Source organism: Equus quagga, chromosome 2 (genome assembly GCF_021613505.1).
Source record: "Equus quagga isolate Etosha38 chromosome 2, UCLA_HA_Equagga_1.0, whole genome shotgun sequence".
In the NCBI taxonomy this organism is placed as follows: Eukaryota; Metazoa; Chordata; class Mammalia; order Perissodactyla; family Equidae; genus Equus; species Equus quagga.
In genome coordinates, this window is record NC_060268.1 from 157,243,543 (window position 1) to 157,259,389 (window position 15,847).

Sequence of the window (15,847 nt, forward strand, 5' to 3'; positions counted from 1 at the left end):
TAGGCAATGTAAATGAGTGAAGTGAGCCAGGTGGGACTATATTAGGATGTAGTGTCCTGGAATGTGGGCCCATATAACTAGTCTTATTTTTCAGGAGAAACTGGAAATTCAGATCATTGTGGTGGTGGTGGTTTTACATTTTGACACCCTCCACCCATTTCTCTCCCTACCTCTGGCAACTACCAATCTGTTCTCTGAATCTATGAGCTTGTTGTTGCTTTTGGATTCCACATATAAGAGAGATCATATGCTATTTGTCTTTCTCTGTCTGATTTATGTCACTTAGCAGAATGCCCTCAAGGTCCATCTGTGTTGTTGCAAATGGCAAGATTTCATTCTTTTTTATGGCTGAATAATATTCCATTGTATACACATGCCACAATTTCTTTGTCCATTCATCTGTTGATGGACACTTAGGTTGTTTCTATATCTTGGCTATTGTAAATAATGCTGCAGTGAACATGTGGGTGCATTTATCTTTTCGAGTTAGTCTTTTCATTTTCTTTGGATAAATACCTAAAAGTGGAATTGTTGGATCATTTGGTAGTTCTATTTTTAATTTTTTGAGGAACCTCTGTACTGTTTTCCATAGTGGCTGTACCAATCTACATTCCCACAAGGGTTCCCTTCTCTCTACATCCTCTCCAATGCTTGTTATTTCTTGTCTTTCTGATAATATCTGTTCTAACAGGTGTGAAATGATATGTTATTGTGGTTTTGATTTACCTTTCCCTAATGATTAATGATGTTGAGTATCTTTTTATGTACCTGTTGGCCTTCGGTATGTTTTCTTTGGAAAAATGTGTATTCAGATCTTCTGCCCATTTTTTAATCGGATTATTGGGTTTTTTTGCTGTTGAGTTGTATGAGTTCTTTATATGGGATATTAGCCTCTTATCAGATATATAATTTGCAGATATTTTCTCTGATTCAGTAGGTTGCTTTTTCATTTTGTTGATGGTTTCCTTTGCTGTGCAGAAGCTTTTTAGTATGATGTAGTCCCACTTATTTATTTTTGCTTTTGTTGAGATCATTGTTTTAAATTGTTAGCAACTAGTTAAATTTTTTTTTTAAAACCTTTTGCAGGGGGCCTGGTCCGGTGGCGCAGCGGTTAAGTTCGCACGTTCCGCTTCTCGGTGGCCTAGGGTTCTCCGGTTCGGATCCCAGGTGTGGACATGGCACCGCTTGGCACGCCATGCTGTGGTAGGCGTCCCATGTATAAAGTAGAGGAAGATGGTCATGGATGTTAGCTCAGGACCAGTCTTCCTCAGCAAAAAGAGGAGGGTTGGCAGTAGTTAACTCAGGGCTAATCTTCCTCAAAAAAATAAAAAATTAAAAATCCTTTTGCAGGCAGAACAAAATATGTCTGTAGACTGGGTTCTACCCCATGATAGTGGATGGTGACCCCTGATGTACACGATGGGCAGCCCTCATGAGACTTAATCACTGCATTCTCTGTGTATAATCATACAGACCAAGTTTTTATTTTTGTCCTACTTGGCCATGTGTCACCTTGGATGTCCTGAGTGGTTCAAAGATGAGTGAGAGAGAGAAGCCTTGTTTCGTTTTTCATCTCCAAGCTGGCAGAAGGGACATCTTTGGACATACCTCAGTGGTCACCTTGCATATAGTTCTTGGGATAGACTCAGAATCTCCACAGAGGGAGGAGCTGCCAAGGCACAGCTGAGGGACACTGGTTGCCTGATTATGGGGTTCGGGAGGACTTGCCAGTTATACTCTGTCAGGGCACCAACTTTTTTCCTGGTTTGACTTTCTTTTACCTCCACCCTTTGAGTAAGTTTCTTGAGCCCAGTAAGTTGTTCACTTGTTCAGTAATTCTTGTCAATTCTTTCAGTAAAGCTCAGAACTATGGTGTTTTCATTGGCCAGCTCTGGAAATCTTGTAAGCTCTGCATCTTTAGTGCTGCTCTGTTTGAGAGATTGAGCAAAGATAAACCTTAGAAGGGCCAGCTGAGGGTCATTCAGCTCCCTGGTACCTTCTACCCTCTCAGAAAGTCTATCAGAGTTTTCTTGGTTTGCACAGCTCTGTACTAGACATCAAAGCACCATGAGAAAGAAAAAAAATAAATTGGTTCTTTGACTTTGGAGAATCTAATTTCTAACTGGATTAGGACAGCTTTTAAAAGCCATTAAGAAAAAATAACTTAAACAATGGTGTACTAATATCAGCTATTTAGAACCAAAGAAAATAAGACGTATATACTACACATATATGAAGAATTGACAATTACATAAAGAATTATATATTTCACAGAAGACATATGAACATGCAAATAGCACATGAGACTTCAGGAAGATAGATGTGAAAACAGAAGCGTTAAAGCATTATGATTTGGCTGGTGGGTAAGTGTGGTTTCTTTTTGTCTGTAGGGTGGCCTGTATGGAAGGTTTGTAACTTCTGGTAGAGAAACAAATAATAAGATGCAATGCAGGAAACAGGTTTGCCTGCCTGGCTTAGAGTTCTTGTCTTCTAGGAAGTCATTTTCTCACAAGAGGTGGATGTGAGCTGCCCTACTATTGAAGTCAGTTTTGATGTTAGTTCATTCATTTATTCATTTTTTCATTCAGTATTTATTTATCATTTTTCTTACTACGTGTCAGACATTGGGGATAAAAAGGTGAATAACTCATAGTCTGTTCCTAAGATTCTCATAGGCTCTGGGAGAGACAGACTAAATAATTATAAATCAGTATAAGGGGGCCAGCCCTGTGGCTGAGTGGTTAAGTTTGTTGTGCTCTGCTTTGTGGCCTGGGGTTTTCCCGGTTCGGATCCTGGGTGGGGTCCTAGCACTGCTCATCAAGCCATGCTGAGGGGGTGTCCCACATAGAACCAGAAGGACCTACAAGTGCAGTATACAACTATGTACTGGGGGGCTTTGGGGAAAAGAAGAAGAAGAAAAAAAGAAGATTGGCAACAGATGTTACCTTAGGGCCAATCTTTGATTAATCAATCAGTATAAGATGTGTTTAAATAGAGCTATGTACAGTGTTATGGGGTGACAAAAAAGGAGTAGTAATACTCTCTGGGGCAGTGGATTAGCTGGGGAAGACTTCGTAGAGCAGGCTTTATAATAACAGCTAACATATTTTGAGTTTTAATATTCTTGGTACTGTGCTAGGTGCTTTACAGGCTTCTTATTTAGACCTCACAATAAACAGATGAGGAGGTATTATCTCCACTTTGCGATGGAGGACTGTAAATGGGGCTTGGAGATGCTAAGAAGCTGGGCTGGGATCATGTAGGTAGTAACAGTCAGGACTGGAGCTCAGATCTGTCTTGGCTCTGAAGCTTTTTCTTGTAATCACTGTGGTATTCTGACTCTCTTATTGACTTTTGGATAGAATGAGGGTTTACTAGGTGGATAAGAGTGGGAAAAAATGTTTGAAACAGGAAGGGAACAGCATGTGCAAAGGCAAAGAGACAGCAAAGGCCATGACTTTAAAAAGAAGGAACTTTTAAAAATTAGACTATTGGTGGTGAGCATGATGCAGTCTATACAGAAACTGATAAATAATAATGTACACCTGAAATTACACAATATTATAAACCATTATGACCTTAATAAAATAATTGAAAAAAAAGAAAGAAACTAAAAAAAAAAGGAACTTTTGATAGTCTATTTTATACATACAAAGAATATATATACATATATGGTGCATCAGTGTCCCCCACCCAGCTTAAAAAACAGAATATCACCAAAACTGAGGGCACACGTATGCCCTTGTTAGTCATCTCCCCCTCCTGCCACTATTCTAAATTTTTTGTGAGTTTCCCTGAGGTATAGTCTTAAGAGTAGAATTGCCAAGATATAGGTTATGAAGTTCTTCAACTTTGCAAGATGATGCCAAACAAACGTCTTTAATTTAATTGTTTTTTTTTTTTGAGGAAGATTAGCCCTGAGCTAACATCTGCTGCCAATCCTCCTCTTTTTGCTGAGGAAGACTGGCCCTGAGCTAACATCCGTGCCCATCCTCCTCTACTTTATATGTGGGATGCCTGTCACAGCATGGCTTGCCAAGTGGTGCCACGTCCGTACCTGACATCTGAACCGGTGAACCCGGGGCCACCAGAGTAGAACGCGCGAACTTAACCGCCGTTCTACCAGGCCGGCCCCAAACGTCTTTAATTTTAACATGGTTTAATTTACCAATTTTTTTATGGGTTTTGCTTTTTGTTTCCTCTTTAGGTGCTTCTTCCCTATACTGAGATTATAAAAATATTTCATATTGTCTTCTAAAAGTGTTTAAGTTTTGTTTTTCCACATTTAAGTCTTCATTTGAAATAGAATTTTTGGTATTTCATGAAGTAAGGATCCAATTATTTCCATTTCTCCTGCTTTTGTTTGGATCTAGAGGGAGTTGCCAGTTGATATAGTGACTCCTTCTCTTTGGATCCCCTTGGGGTAACTGGGATGCTACAAAGCACCAGGGGAATGCTATAGACCTAGCTTTAAACAGACAGAAGGTGCTTTCAAAGGGTATATATTGCTCGGTGCCTGGGCCAGTGGCTTATCTGGCTGGGGATGTTAGTTAATGTGTGTTTGGTTATTCCTCATATTATTTCTAATACAAGATAAACCTTAAGTTCTTTTCTGCTGTGCTTATATAAGGTCTCTGGGCTTTTGTGACCTTGTGACAAGAGGTTCTAGGCCATTGGCTGCCAAGCAGCAAGTAGTTCATCAGAGCTTCGGATCTGAAGATGAAGGACAGATTTCCCTGGGTGCAGAGACAAAATGCTCAGAGGCCTGGAGGGAGATTAGGCAACTCTGCATAGTCCTTGAAAATAATTCCTCTTCATTCCCTAGATGTTTCTTTTTTACTAAGAAAAGAAGCTTAAGACAATGATTTTTTGCTTAGATCTGTGCTACCTTAGGAAGTTGTTAGCTTTTGGTGCCTAATGAATTTTGATCTGTTAGGTTGATTACATCAGTTGGAATCCCAGTTCAACATTTACCTCCCCTAAGAAGCATTCCAAATAGCCTGTAGATCCTATTAGATCTCAGTTAGTCCCATTGGCTTTCTTGTTTCCAATTTGTAATATTGTGGTGGTGTTTACTTGTTTCTGTGTTGTTTGGATGTTTTCTCTCATTCTCTTAGCTCTTTGAAAGAGAAATTAAGTATTCTTATTTTATAGTGTGCTCTTTCAGGCCCCCCAAAATATTTTCTACAATGATAGATATTTAGTATATATATGGAATAATAACTATGTGTTGAAGGCCTTCCATGGTGTGCCCACCTCCTTCCCCACTTGCTTTTCTAACTTTACCTCCTATTACTCCGCTAGAAATATTGTTCCAGTCAGTCTGGAATAATCATGATCCCCTAAATACCTACTGAGTTTTCCCACTTGTAAGCCTTTCCTCTTGCCGTTCTCTCCGTATATTTTTGACTGAATCCTGTCTGTCTTTCAGTTGCCTAGGACCTTCTACCAGAAATAACTTTCTTTGCTTCACTACTGTGACACTGTCACTCATGTATTGGAGGTATATGTGGGTTTATGTGTATATTTATGGGTTTTATCTAATCTAGATTATAAATTCCTTGTAGGGAGATAGGAACAATTCTGTTTGTGCCTAGTATTTTGCTTAGCGTGTGCTAAGTAATGTCTGATTGAAGTAAATGTTAATTAACTTTGCTTCTCTTAATCGTTTATACTTGGACTAATACAACTACTTTTCTAAGAGCCTATTCATTTTTTAAAAATCAGTTAATTAAATTTTAAATAAAAGGAAAGGGTAATATATGTATGTGACCCAAAATTCAAAAGGTACAAAAGAATATATAGAGAAAAGTAAGTCTTCCTCTCACCCCTGTTTCCCAGTTCCCCAGTTCCTTTCTCTGGAGGCAACCTCTGTTAGCAGTTTCTTAAAAATCCTTCCAGAGATCTAGAGCATATCCATCTTATCTAAATAATTTAAGGAAGGAGGGATACTAGAGATTTTATTTTTTTCTCTTCTGATACTTTAAATTAGTTTCAGATTTGTTGATCTTTCTTCTATTTCTTGGTTCTCCTCCTCCTCCTCAGAAGAGAACATTGTTGTATATTCTCATCTTTGAATCGTCTCAGGAGAGAACATTATTGTGTGCACCCAGAGCATTTGGAAAGCAAATAGTCTTCTGAGACTAACCTAGTTGTTTCTTTAAATTGTCGTTCAAATAAATATTGTCGTATGTTGGATTCCCTTGTGGATCGTGGGAGGTGTTATGGGTCTGGACAAAATTTGTACCAGTTCTTTTTTCCCTTATCGTAGTGATTTTCATACTTCTGGGGTCCTGTCTTGTGCAAAATATGCAAATGGAGCTACCTGCAGGATGCATTTTTTTCCTCTATGTCTCTGGCTCTGTTTTTTTTAGACCCCACTAAACTCTATAAATGCCTCAAGGGCAGAAATTATATTCCATCTCTTTCATCATTAATTTTTGATTATGATATTGATAGTACAGTAATACATTTTCCTTGTAAAAAATTAAAACATTATAGATAAGGCTAAAGTATCCTCTGATTTCACAGTACCTTCTCTAGAGATAACTGTGGTTATTGAGTTTGAGGTACATCTGCCCAGACCTTTGATTCTCTGTTTATATATCTCTATATATACCTGTACAAAATATATTAAGTACACTTAACAACATGGGATGACTCACAAACATAGTATGTCAAGGGAAAAGGGAAATTGTAGAGGAATACATACAATATGATATTAGTGATTTAAAGTATAAAAATATGCAGAATAATACTATATTCTGTTTAAAGATACATATCAGTGAAGTAAAAGTATAAAGTAACATGAAAGTTTAATAAACATCAGATTTAGAATATTAGGACCTATGGATGAAAAGACAAGGATATGGTTAGGGGGAACACACAGAGACTTCAGTTGCACTATTCTTAATCTGGGTACTCGCTGTTATATTACTCTTTATATCTTACTCTATGTTAAATATTGCATAATTTTTAAAAACAAAAATCTAATATTTTGTGTAGGGTGGGTTCATTGGTTGGTTTTTACATAGATGGTAACACACAGTCATATACTACAATTTTTTTTTCATTCCACAGTATGTCTGAGAGCTCTTTCCATATCTTATTTGCTTTGAATCCTTAGCACTCTGAAAGATGCCTTATGAGTAGTAGGTGCTCAGTAAGTAAATATTTCTGGAATTCCTTCTTCCCTTACCCTGATAGCGTTACTGTTTTAACTTTATTGAGCCTGATCTAGGTGTTTGTCTAACTATATGCCCCCCACCCCTTCCCTTTCTGCTTTTTAAAATTTTGTCTTTCTGGGGAGGGTTTCTAAGTAATAGAAGGGGTTAAATTTGGTTTTACATGCTCTTAGGGTTTTCTCTATGCCAAGAAGAAATTCTGTTTTTTATATTTTTACCTGGGGAGAGAATTAAATATCTTTTCTAAGTGCTGTTCGAGGCAGCAAAGAAAATCCTTTGGTAGTTCAGTTGGAAGCACGTAAAATACTAAAATAGTGTTTCAGCTTCACTTCAGATATTCATATAGAAACAGCTTTAAAGAGTCTGCCTTTCAGTCTGCTTATTATTATTTTTAGAACTTTTCAAAGGTTGTGTCACTGTGCTACTGTCCAGTTTTCTGGAGGGGACTTGGCAGAATGGATGCAGTCTATAAGGTGACATTATAACTGTGGTTCCAAACCAAGGCTATTTTTCTAACAGTCTTTGTTCTTTTCTCTTAACTTGAACCTTCATTATTACTTTATTGAGTGGATAGAAAAGAACAAAGGAAAGATCTGAAATATATGTTTAACAAACCAGCAACAGACATCTGCATACCTGAAGGTTTCATTGGAGAGATTTTGGGGATAGTTGATTTGAAGAATTTGATGTACTTGCTAGAGATTATTGAGGTGCTTTTGAGAAATTTTCTGGATTGATGCTTTTTAAAAAAAATTTTTCATTGAGTTGATAGGTTACAATCTTGTGAAATTTCAGTTATACATTATTGTCTGTCAGTCGTGTTGTAGGTGCACCCCTTCACCCTTTGTGCCCACCCCCCACCCCCGCTTTCCCCTGGTAGCCACTAATCTGTTCTCTTTGTCCACATGTTTAAATTCCTCATGTGAGTGGAGTCATACAGAGACTGTCCTTCTCTACCTGGCTTATTTCACTTAACATAATTCCCTCAAGGTCCATCCATGTTGTTGCAAATGGGATGATTCTTTTCTTTTTTACAGCTGAGTAGTATTCCATTGTATATATATACCACATCTTTTTTATCCAATCATCTGTTGATGGGCACTTAGGTTGCTTCCACATCTTGGCTATTGTAAATAATGCTGCAATGAACATTGGGGTGCATGGGACTTTTGGAATTGCTGACTTCAAGTTCTTTGGATGGATACCCAGTAGTGGGATAGCTGGGTCCTATGGTATTTCTATTTTTAATTTTTTGAGGAATCTCCACACTGTTTTCCATAGTGGCTGCACCAGTTTGCATTCCCACCAGCAGTGTATGAGGGTTCCTTTTTCTCCACAACCTCTCCAACATTTGTTACAATTTGTTTTAGTTATTTTTGTCATTCTAATGGGTGTAAGGTGATATCTTAGTGTAGTTTTGATTTGCATTTCCCTGATGATCAGCGATGATGAACATCTTTTCATGTGTCTATTTGCCATCCGTGTATCTTCTTTGGAGAAATGTCTGTTCATGTTTCCTGCCCATTTTTTGATCGGGTTGTTTAATTTTTTGTTGTTGAGTTGGGTGAGTTCTTTATCTATTATGGATATTAAGCCTTTGTCGGATGTATTACTTGCAAATATTTTTTCCCAGTTAGTGGGTTGTTTTTTTGTTTCAATCCTGTTTTCCTTTGCCTTGAAGAAGCTCTTTAGCCTGATGAAGTCCCATTTGTTTATTCTCTCTATTGTTTCCCTTGTCTGAGAAGACATGGTGTCCAAAAAGATCCTTTTAATACTGATGTCAAAGAGTGTACTGCCTACATTTTCTTCTAGAAGGCTTATGGTTTCAGGTCTCAGCTTTAGGTCTTTGATCCATTTTGAGTTTATTTTGGTGAATGGTGAAAAAGAATGGTCAATTTTCATTCTTTTACATGTGGCTTTCCAGTTTCCCCAGCACCATTTGTTGAAAAGACTTTCTTTTCTCCATTGTATGCCCTCAGCTCCTTTGTTGAAGATTAGCTGTCCATAGATGTGTGGTGTTATTTCTGGGCTTTCAATTCTGTTCCATTGATCTGTGCATCTGTTTTTGTACCAGTACCATGCTGTTTGAATTGATGCTTTTTGAGTTGTGTCTTGAACTTCCAGAGACTCTAGGAGAGCCAGGTGGTTGGATTCATAATATGAGATGGACTTCATCCCATCTTGTATTATAGGTGGGAAATCTTGGTACTAAAAAGTTAAATCATGGGGCTGGCCCCGTGGCCGAGTGGTTAAGTTCGCGCGCTCCGCTGCAGGTGGCCCAGTGTTTCGTTGGTTCGAATCCTGGGCGCGGACATGGCACTGCTCATCAAACCACGCTGAGGCAGCGTCCCACATACCACAACTAGAAGAACCCACAACGAAGAATATACAACTATGTACCGGGGGCTTTGGGGAGAAAAAGGAAAAAAATAAAATCTTTAAAAAAAAAAAAAAAAAGTTAAATCATAGTTCTAATCTTACCGGCTACTGATTTAAGCATGAGTATGCTCTGGGTAACCAAATATTAACTAGACTTTTCTCTTAACTTTTTTGGTAGGTTTGCCAGGATGGTGGATAAGAGTATTTACATCATTCAAGGAGAGATTAACATTGTGGTTGGGGCCATTAAACGAAATGCACGATGGAGCACCCATACTCCACTGGTAAGTGGGGAATGGGCAGATAGCTTGGTCACCAAATTGTTGTAGGGGATCTGATGCATGGTTAAAACAGTAATCAATTTCCCAGTAATAATAAAAATAGTAGGAATTCAGAGTTGTTCTTGTAATCGGGGACCCTTCTGGTTTATTCCAACTAGCATCAAATTTATGGGCTGCCTTTTTTCCTCTGGGACCCAAAAGATGATACTATTCTTCTTCTAGCTATTTTTGTAAAAAACTTAAGCTAGTACTTGGGACTTCTTTAATATACCTAAAAATGTCAGAAAGATTCCTTATCTTCTAATTCCCTTGGGCAGTCATTAGCTATCAAATTAAATTAGCTTAGTTTAGTTATTGATACATGGAGTATGGCTTGGTGATGGTACTCCTTGGGAGTTCAGCAAACTTCCATATATGGAGCAAGCCGTATCTTGCCAGTCAGATGGGTAAGAAACTTACCTGTCATAAAGCTGGCTTTCTTTGTTGCATATGTATGTTCAAGGATATTTTTTGTAGTTGTATAAAACAGCTTTTGGCACAATTGTAAAAACAAGTTTAGACATTTCCAACTTGGTGTTTGGAAATTTGTCATGTTCATTTATAAAAGTGGATTGTTTTAGAAGTGAGAGTGGAGTCAGGAATGTCTTTGAAATGAATATGTGTGATTATATAATGAGTACGAAGAAGGAGAAGAGATAGAATAATAGAGATGTCTTAGTCTGTTTGGGATGCTGTAACAAAATACCGCAGGCTGAGTGGCTTATAAACAACAGAAATTTACTTCTCAGAATTCTGGAGGCTGGAGGTCTGAGATCAGGATGCCAGCATGGTCAGGTGAGGGCCCTTTTCTGGGTCTCAGACTTCTCATTGTATCCTCACATGGCCGAAGGGGAAAGGGAGCTCTCTTGGGTTCCTTTTATAAGGGCGTTATTTCCATTCTTGAGGAGTCTGCCCTCATGACCTAATCACTCACCTTCTAAAGGCCCCACCTCCTAATACCATCACATTGGGCATTAAAATTTCAACGTATAATTTTTAAGAGGACACAGACCTTCAGACTACAGCACATATAAAGGACCTGGCAATCTGTGGTATCTTGAATGCTATGGCCATGGTGTAGATTAGTACTTTAGGATTTACTGTTTTAGTAAGCCCAGAGGACCTCTGTGAATTAAGAGATAAAGGAATTGGAAAAACAAACGATGGCTAATTTTCTTTTCCTCAGAAGGAAAATTTACAGGATTTTCTGGTTGGATTCAGAGAAAGAGTCCTTGATCTGTTCTTTATTTCCTTTTTCCTCTTTGACCCAATAATGACTTTTTTTAAACCCATATGTTACAGGATGAAGAACGGGATCCTCTGCTGCATAGTTTCAGTCATCTAAAGGAAGTTTTAAATAATATAACAGGTAAGTCCCTACATATAGGAAGGATTACTTATCCTGTAAAACAACATGTGTTTGATTTGTTACAGGGATGGACAAACTTTTTCTGTAGAGGCCTGTATAGTAAATATTTTAGGTTTTGCAGGCCATAGCAACTGTGCAACTACTAAACTCTGCCATTATAGCTCAAAAGCAGACAGAGATAATGCTTAATGAATAGACACAAATAATGCTTAAATGAATGAGCAAGAAATAAAATTTTCTTTAAAAGAACAGACTGCAAGCCACCTTTGGCCCATGGTTGTAGTTTGCCCCTGGTGTACTATATTGCTGAGCCTTTTCCCTGAGTTCCCAGTAGGGTGTCCTGCTTTAGTGGGTAATTAGCATTCATACAATTATAAGCTTCCTTCGTCTTTTGAGTAAATTATTTTTGGTTTTGTTTTAACTACTTTCTTTGTCTACCTCATGCATGCCATGAGGTAGGAAGTTGGTGGCACAAATGGAGTTTTTAGTACTTGCAACAAAACCCTTCTCTTATAGAAAGTCACTGTCGCTTTTAGAGCCTTAGCTCTCTAATGAAGAGCTATCAGTCTTCATGCATTCCTAGAATCTTTTGTCCCTTTTTTTCACTCCTGTTTTTCTAATCATAATAACGTTATGTAGTATTCATATGTTTAGAAGTTTCAAAGCCACTTTCACATTTATTACCTTACTGAACTTTTATACAACCCTGTGAGGGAGGCTTGGCGCATATTGTTTCCTTTTTATGAATATAGTTTAAGCCCAGAGACATTTTAAGTGATTTAGCTGAGTTTGCACTGATCCTAGGAGGTGGACTCAAAACTAGAATTCTGGCCTCTGATGCCTGGTTTAATGCTCTGTTCTGCATTGCTTCTCTTCGTACAATTAGAGGAGAATGTACACAGGAAGTGCTTCATCTTCTGTATATAGACGTGTCAAGGGAGAAGGCAAGTCTCAACACCTTTGGGTTTTTCAAGGGGGAGATACAGACTGAAGGGGAAAGCCGCAGAGCTGTGTTCCTCTGTTGACTGTAAAGGGCTTTTGCAATGTATGTCCTGGAATGCTTTTAGCTAGTAACATATTTAAGACCACAATTGAAATAGTTTTTAGGCCTCTGCAAATTAAATAAACAATAAACAAACAAATAAATTTCCCCCTTTCATGAGAAATATAGGAGAATATCTGGAGAAAAATTCCTTTTTCCTTTCCTAATCATGGGCTGAAGTTATCTAAAGGTTCCCTAAATGTTTTCTTTAAAGGAGCAGATTTCACTCAATTGAGAAGTGTTGCAAATATTAGCCAAGAAGAGTCAAGTATAGAGGACTTGGTTGTGGTTGTTAGCTAGTTTGCAGGGCTAATGCTGCACCTAGGTGGCATGTTCTTGCTTTATGGCCTGCACTGTCAGTGACTTGGCTGCATTAGAAAGTTGGCAGCTTGCACAGATGTTTTTTTTCTTTTTGCTTTACAGATAAAGCTTATATCTCAATTAGAAAGAAAATGTAGTGAGTAGATGTTTACAATTCTTTTTGGTGGGCCAGAGTTCAGAGTATTATCTTTCTAAGAGATGTTAAGAGGATTAAACAAGTGAATATATTTGGAAGCATTTGGCAAACAGTTTATACACAGTGAGGGATTATTGTTGTAAGTGATTGGGAACACCCTAAAATGGCTGAGATCAGACTGGAGTAGCCTTATAAGTCTTTTAGGCACTCTGCAGACCTTGACTTGCTGAGGTGGTGCTGCTATCCTGACAGAGCCACATTTCCTGCTTGCCATCCAGTCTATATCCCACACTTATTTTCCCCATCCTGACATATCCTGAAACTTCAGCTCAGAGATTGTATGTGTGGTGAGTGGTACAATCCAGGACTTGAGGTCTCTAGACCACATAAAAACTACCAAAGTTGAGTCTGCTGCCTAATTTTCTTACATCCTTGGGTTAGGACTCCAGATTATCTGCTGCTTGAAACTAATAAAACCAGAATGTGCTGAGGAGCCAGAGCTGTCAGTGGTACTAGGAACATAGCTGGGTGTTGCTGAGCTTTCTTCTGGAGCGTGGAGGAAAGTGGTGGTATTTTCCCGGGGCCAACAGCTGTGGTGGATGTTGAAATGGTGTCTGCCAAGGTTGCCCCATAATTCTTGGGTTTTAGCATATTACCTGCCTGAGAAAATGATGGAGTGGACCCAAAATAGAGCATTTCATGGTCTTTTGATTGGTTCTGACCCCCTACACAGTGCTGGCTTCCAGGAGCAGGTTTATGGGTCAGCTGCCCCTGTGGTCCTGGACTCTGCAATCCATGACCAATTCCTTGTTTCTTTTACTGAAACAAACAGATTTTTCTGATTGGCAGTGTCAGGAGGACTGCTTTCTTGGAAGCCTGTTAATGGTAGGAGGCTGGGAAAGGGTTTTGAACTTGGAGAGAGAAACTGAAGGGACTCCCCATGCTATATCACTGGGAATGGTGTACCACTTAGATTGGAGGAGGTATGGCAGGAATTATAGGACCTCCACTCAGTTTAGCTCATGAAACTGACTTGGACTTGGTCTCTTTTTACAAAGGCTTTCTATTTGCATTTTTCTAAACTATCTGCTGGCTTGGTTGGTTAAGAATAGCACTGTTGGAAATGTTCACTGGACCATCACCACTTTCATTGGACATTGTCAGTAAACCAAAATGATTTTTTTTCTTTTCTGTGAACAGAGGCTCTTTAAAGCACTACCTACTTCTCCAGGAGTATTATCTGAACATTACAAAGGGAATAAGTCTGTTGTCTCTAGTGAGGTTGGTTAAGTGTATACTGGTTATTCTCACAGATATGTGTCTCTGGACCACATTTGCAGTCAGTATTTGTCAAAATTGCATAATGCCTGCATGCTCTGTAGCATTTAAAGTAATAGAATATTCTAATATCAAATCTTAAGAGAGGGTTGCACTTGGAAGATGCAGGGTGCCCAAGAGCAAAGTTTGCATATTGCTACTTTGGCTGAAGCCTTAGCTCACCACCAGTGAGACTTGACTGCTGCTCCTTATTTGGTGTTTAAATCCTCTTAGGAATCCTTTTAGGAAGGAGGTCATTCTATTTTTTTTTCCTCTGCTTTTTCTCCCCAAAACCCCCCAGTACATAGTTGTATATTTTAGTTGTGGGTTCTTCTAGTTGTGGCATGTGGGACGCCGCTCAGCATGGCCTGATGAGTGGTGCCATGTCCACGCCCAGGATCGGAACTAGTGAAACCCCGGGCCACTGAAGCGGAGCACCAACTTAACCACTTGTCCGTGGGGCTGGCCCCAAGGAGGTCATTCTGAAGGAATTAAGGCAGATGTATGGTTGCCAGAGGCTGGGAAGGGGTATAGGGAGTGACTACTAATGGATGCAGGGTTTCTTTTTGGAGTGATGAAGATATTCTGGAGTTAGATAGTGGTGATAGTTGTACAACTTTGTGAATATACTAAAAAACCATTGAATTGTCTACTTTACATGGGTAAATTTTATAGCGTGTAAATTATATTTTAATTTTTAAAAACAGAATGTAGGCTGGAAAAGTGATGGAATTGGCCACTTCTTTCTCAGGGCTCAGAGCTGTGGAGGGAAGCCTCTGACTGTAGTCGCTGCTATGCTTTGAACCCATTGCCCAGCAAAGGCAGCATAAGACTCTGTTCAGCCTTCTGGCCCAGTTTGTCCTTTTATGTCTCTCTCATTAACTCAAGGAAGCACATGGCTTTTATATTTAAATTTATTCAAGCTGTAATCTTTGACATTTGAGTTAGCTTTTAGTACAGTTTTGCATTTATAGTAATATATATTATGTATTTTCTCTATCCCCAAAGAATCCGTTTTAATCTTTTCCGGATGCAAATTTCAGGCTGTCTTGTCCCATCTCCCCTCTCTTGCTCTGTTTCCCCTCCCCCCATGGAGTGTGTTTGATCAGGTGTGGCAGGAATATCCACTGTCAAGCTGCGCCCTTTATATTAGTCAATATTATCCTTCTCCCCCCTCCCTGTCTGTCTGCCCCTTTGGGCTTTCCCAGTTGATTTATAATTTTGGAATTCTCATCGGAGTCTGTAATACAGTTTGTTCATTATTTAACCAAAACCTGTTTAATGAGCAGAGAGAGGCAATGTAAATGTTAGGCATGTTGCAGTGATGTACCTTTGTGCTTCTCAAAGCGGGTGGGTAGTTAACTCTGTACTGCCTGCAGGGCTGGGGTGTCCTGGCATTAGGGGCAGAAGGGTGACTGCCTCTTCCTTACATCTGCCCAAGCCCTGCCCTGGGCTTAGACTCCAAAGAGGTGTTTCCTTTTATCCTTCTAGAGATCTTGTGGGGGCTTTTGCATATTGGAGTTATGTTCGATTTCACAGCTAGACCTTGTGGTGAGATCTGTGGCCTAGGATAGGGGGATAGAAGAGAAAGTGAAATATCAGGATATTTGATACTGCTCTTAATTTTAGGTCTGAAGAAAGTGGATAGTTTAGAAGAATCCTTCTGGTTGACATGGTCTGTGATCTATGATCTTTTTGTTCCCAGACTAGACAAGTTCTTGCAAGACTTAGTACCCTTCATCCAGTATAGCTTCATGGAAAGGGCTGTAGTCAGTTGTG

At 39.0% G+C, this 15,847-nt stretch overlaps 1 protein-coding gene across 17 annotated transcripts in view; it reads left to right on the top strand.

Annotated features, from left to right (window-relative positions):
* The window catches only part of GBF1 (golgi brefeldin A resistant guanine nucleotide exchange factor 1), a 112,862-nt gene that overhangs the window by 3,227 nt on the left and 93,788 nt on the right, over positions 1–15,847 (top strand). For 12 of the 17 annotated variants that reach the window (XM_046652988.1, XM_046652991.1, XM_046652992.1 and 9 more), the window contains exons 1-4: positions 1,164–1,203; positions 5,432–5,503; positions 9,742–9,847; positions 11,186–11,252. In XM_046652988.1, the coding sequence (XP_046508944.1) occupies positions 1,196–1,203; positions 5,432–5,503; positions 9,742–9,847; positions 11,186–11,252 (253 nt within the window). In that variant the 5' untranslated portion in view covers positions 1,164–1,195. Of the gene's footprint in view, positions 1–1,163; positions 1,204–5,431; positions 5,504–9,741; positions 9,848–11,185; positions 11,253–15,847 lie in introns of those variants that run through there. The other 5 variants (XM_046652996.1, XM_046652994.1, XM_046652999.1 and 2 more) reach the window with 3 other exon arrangements.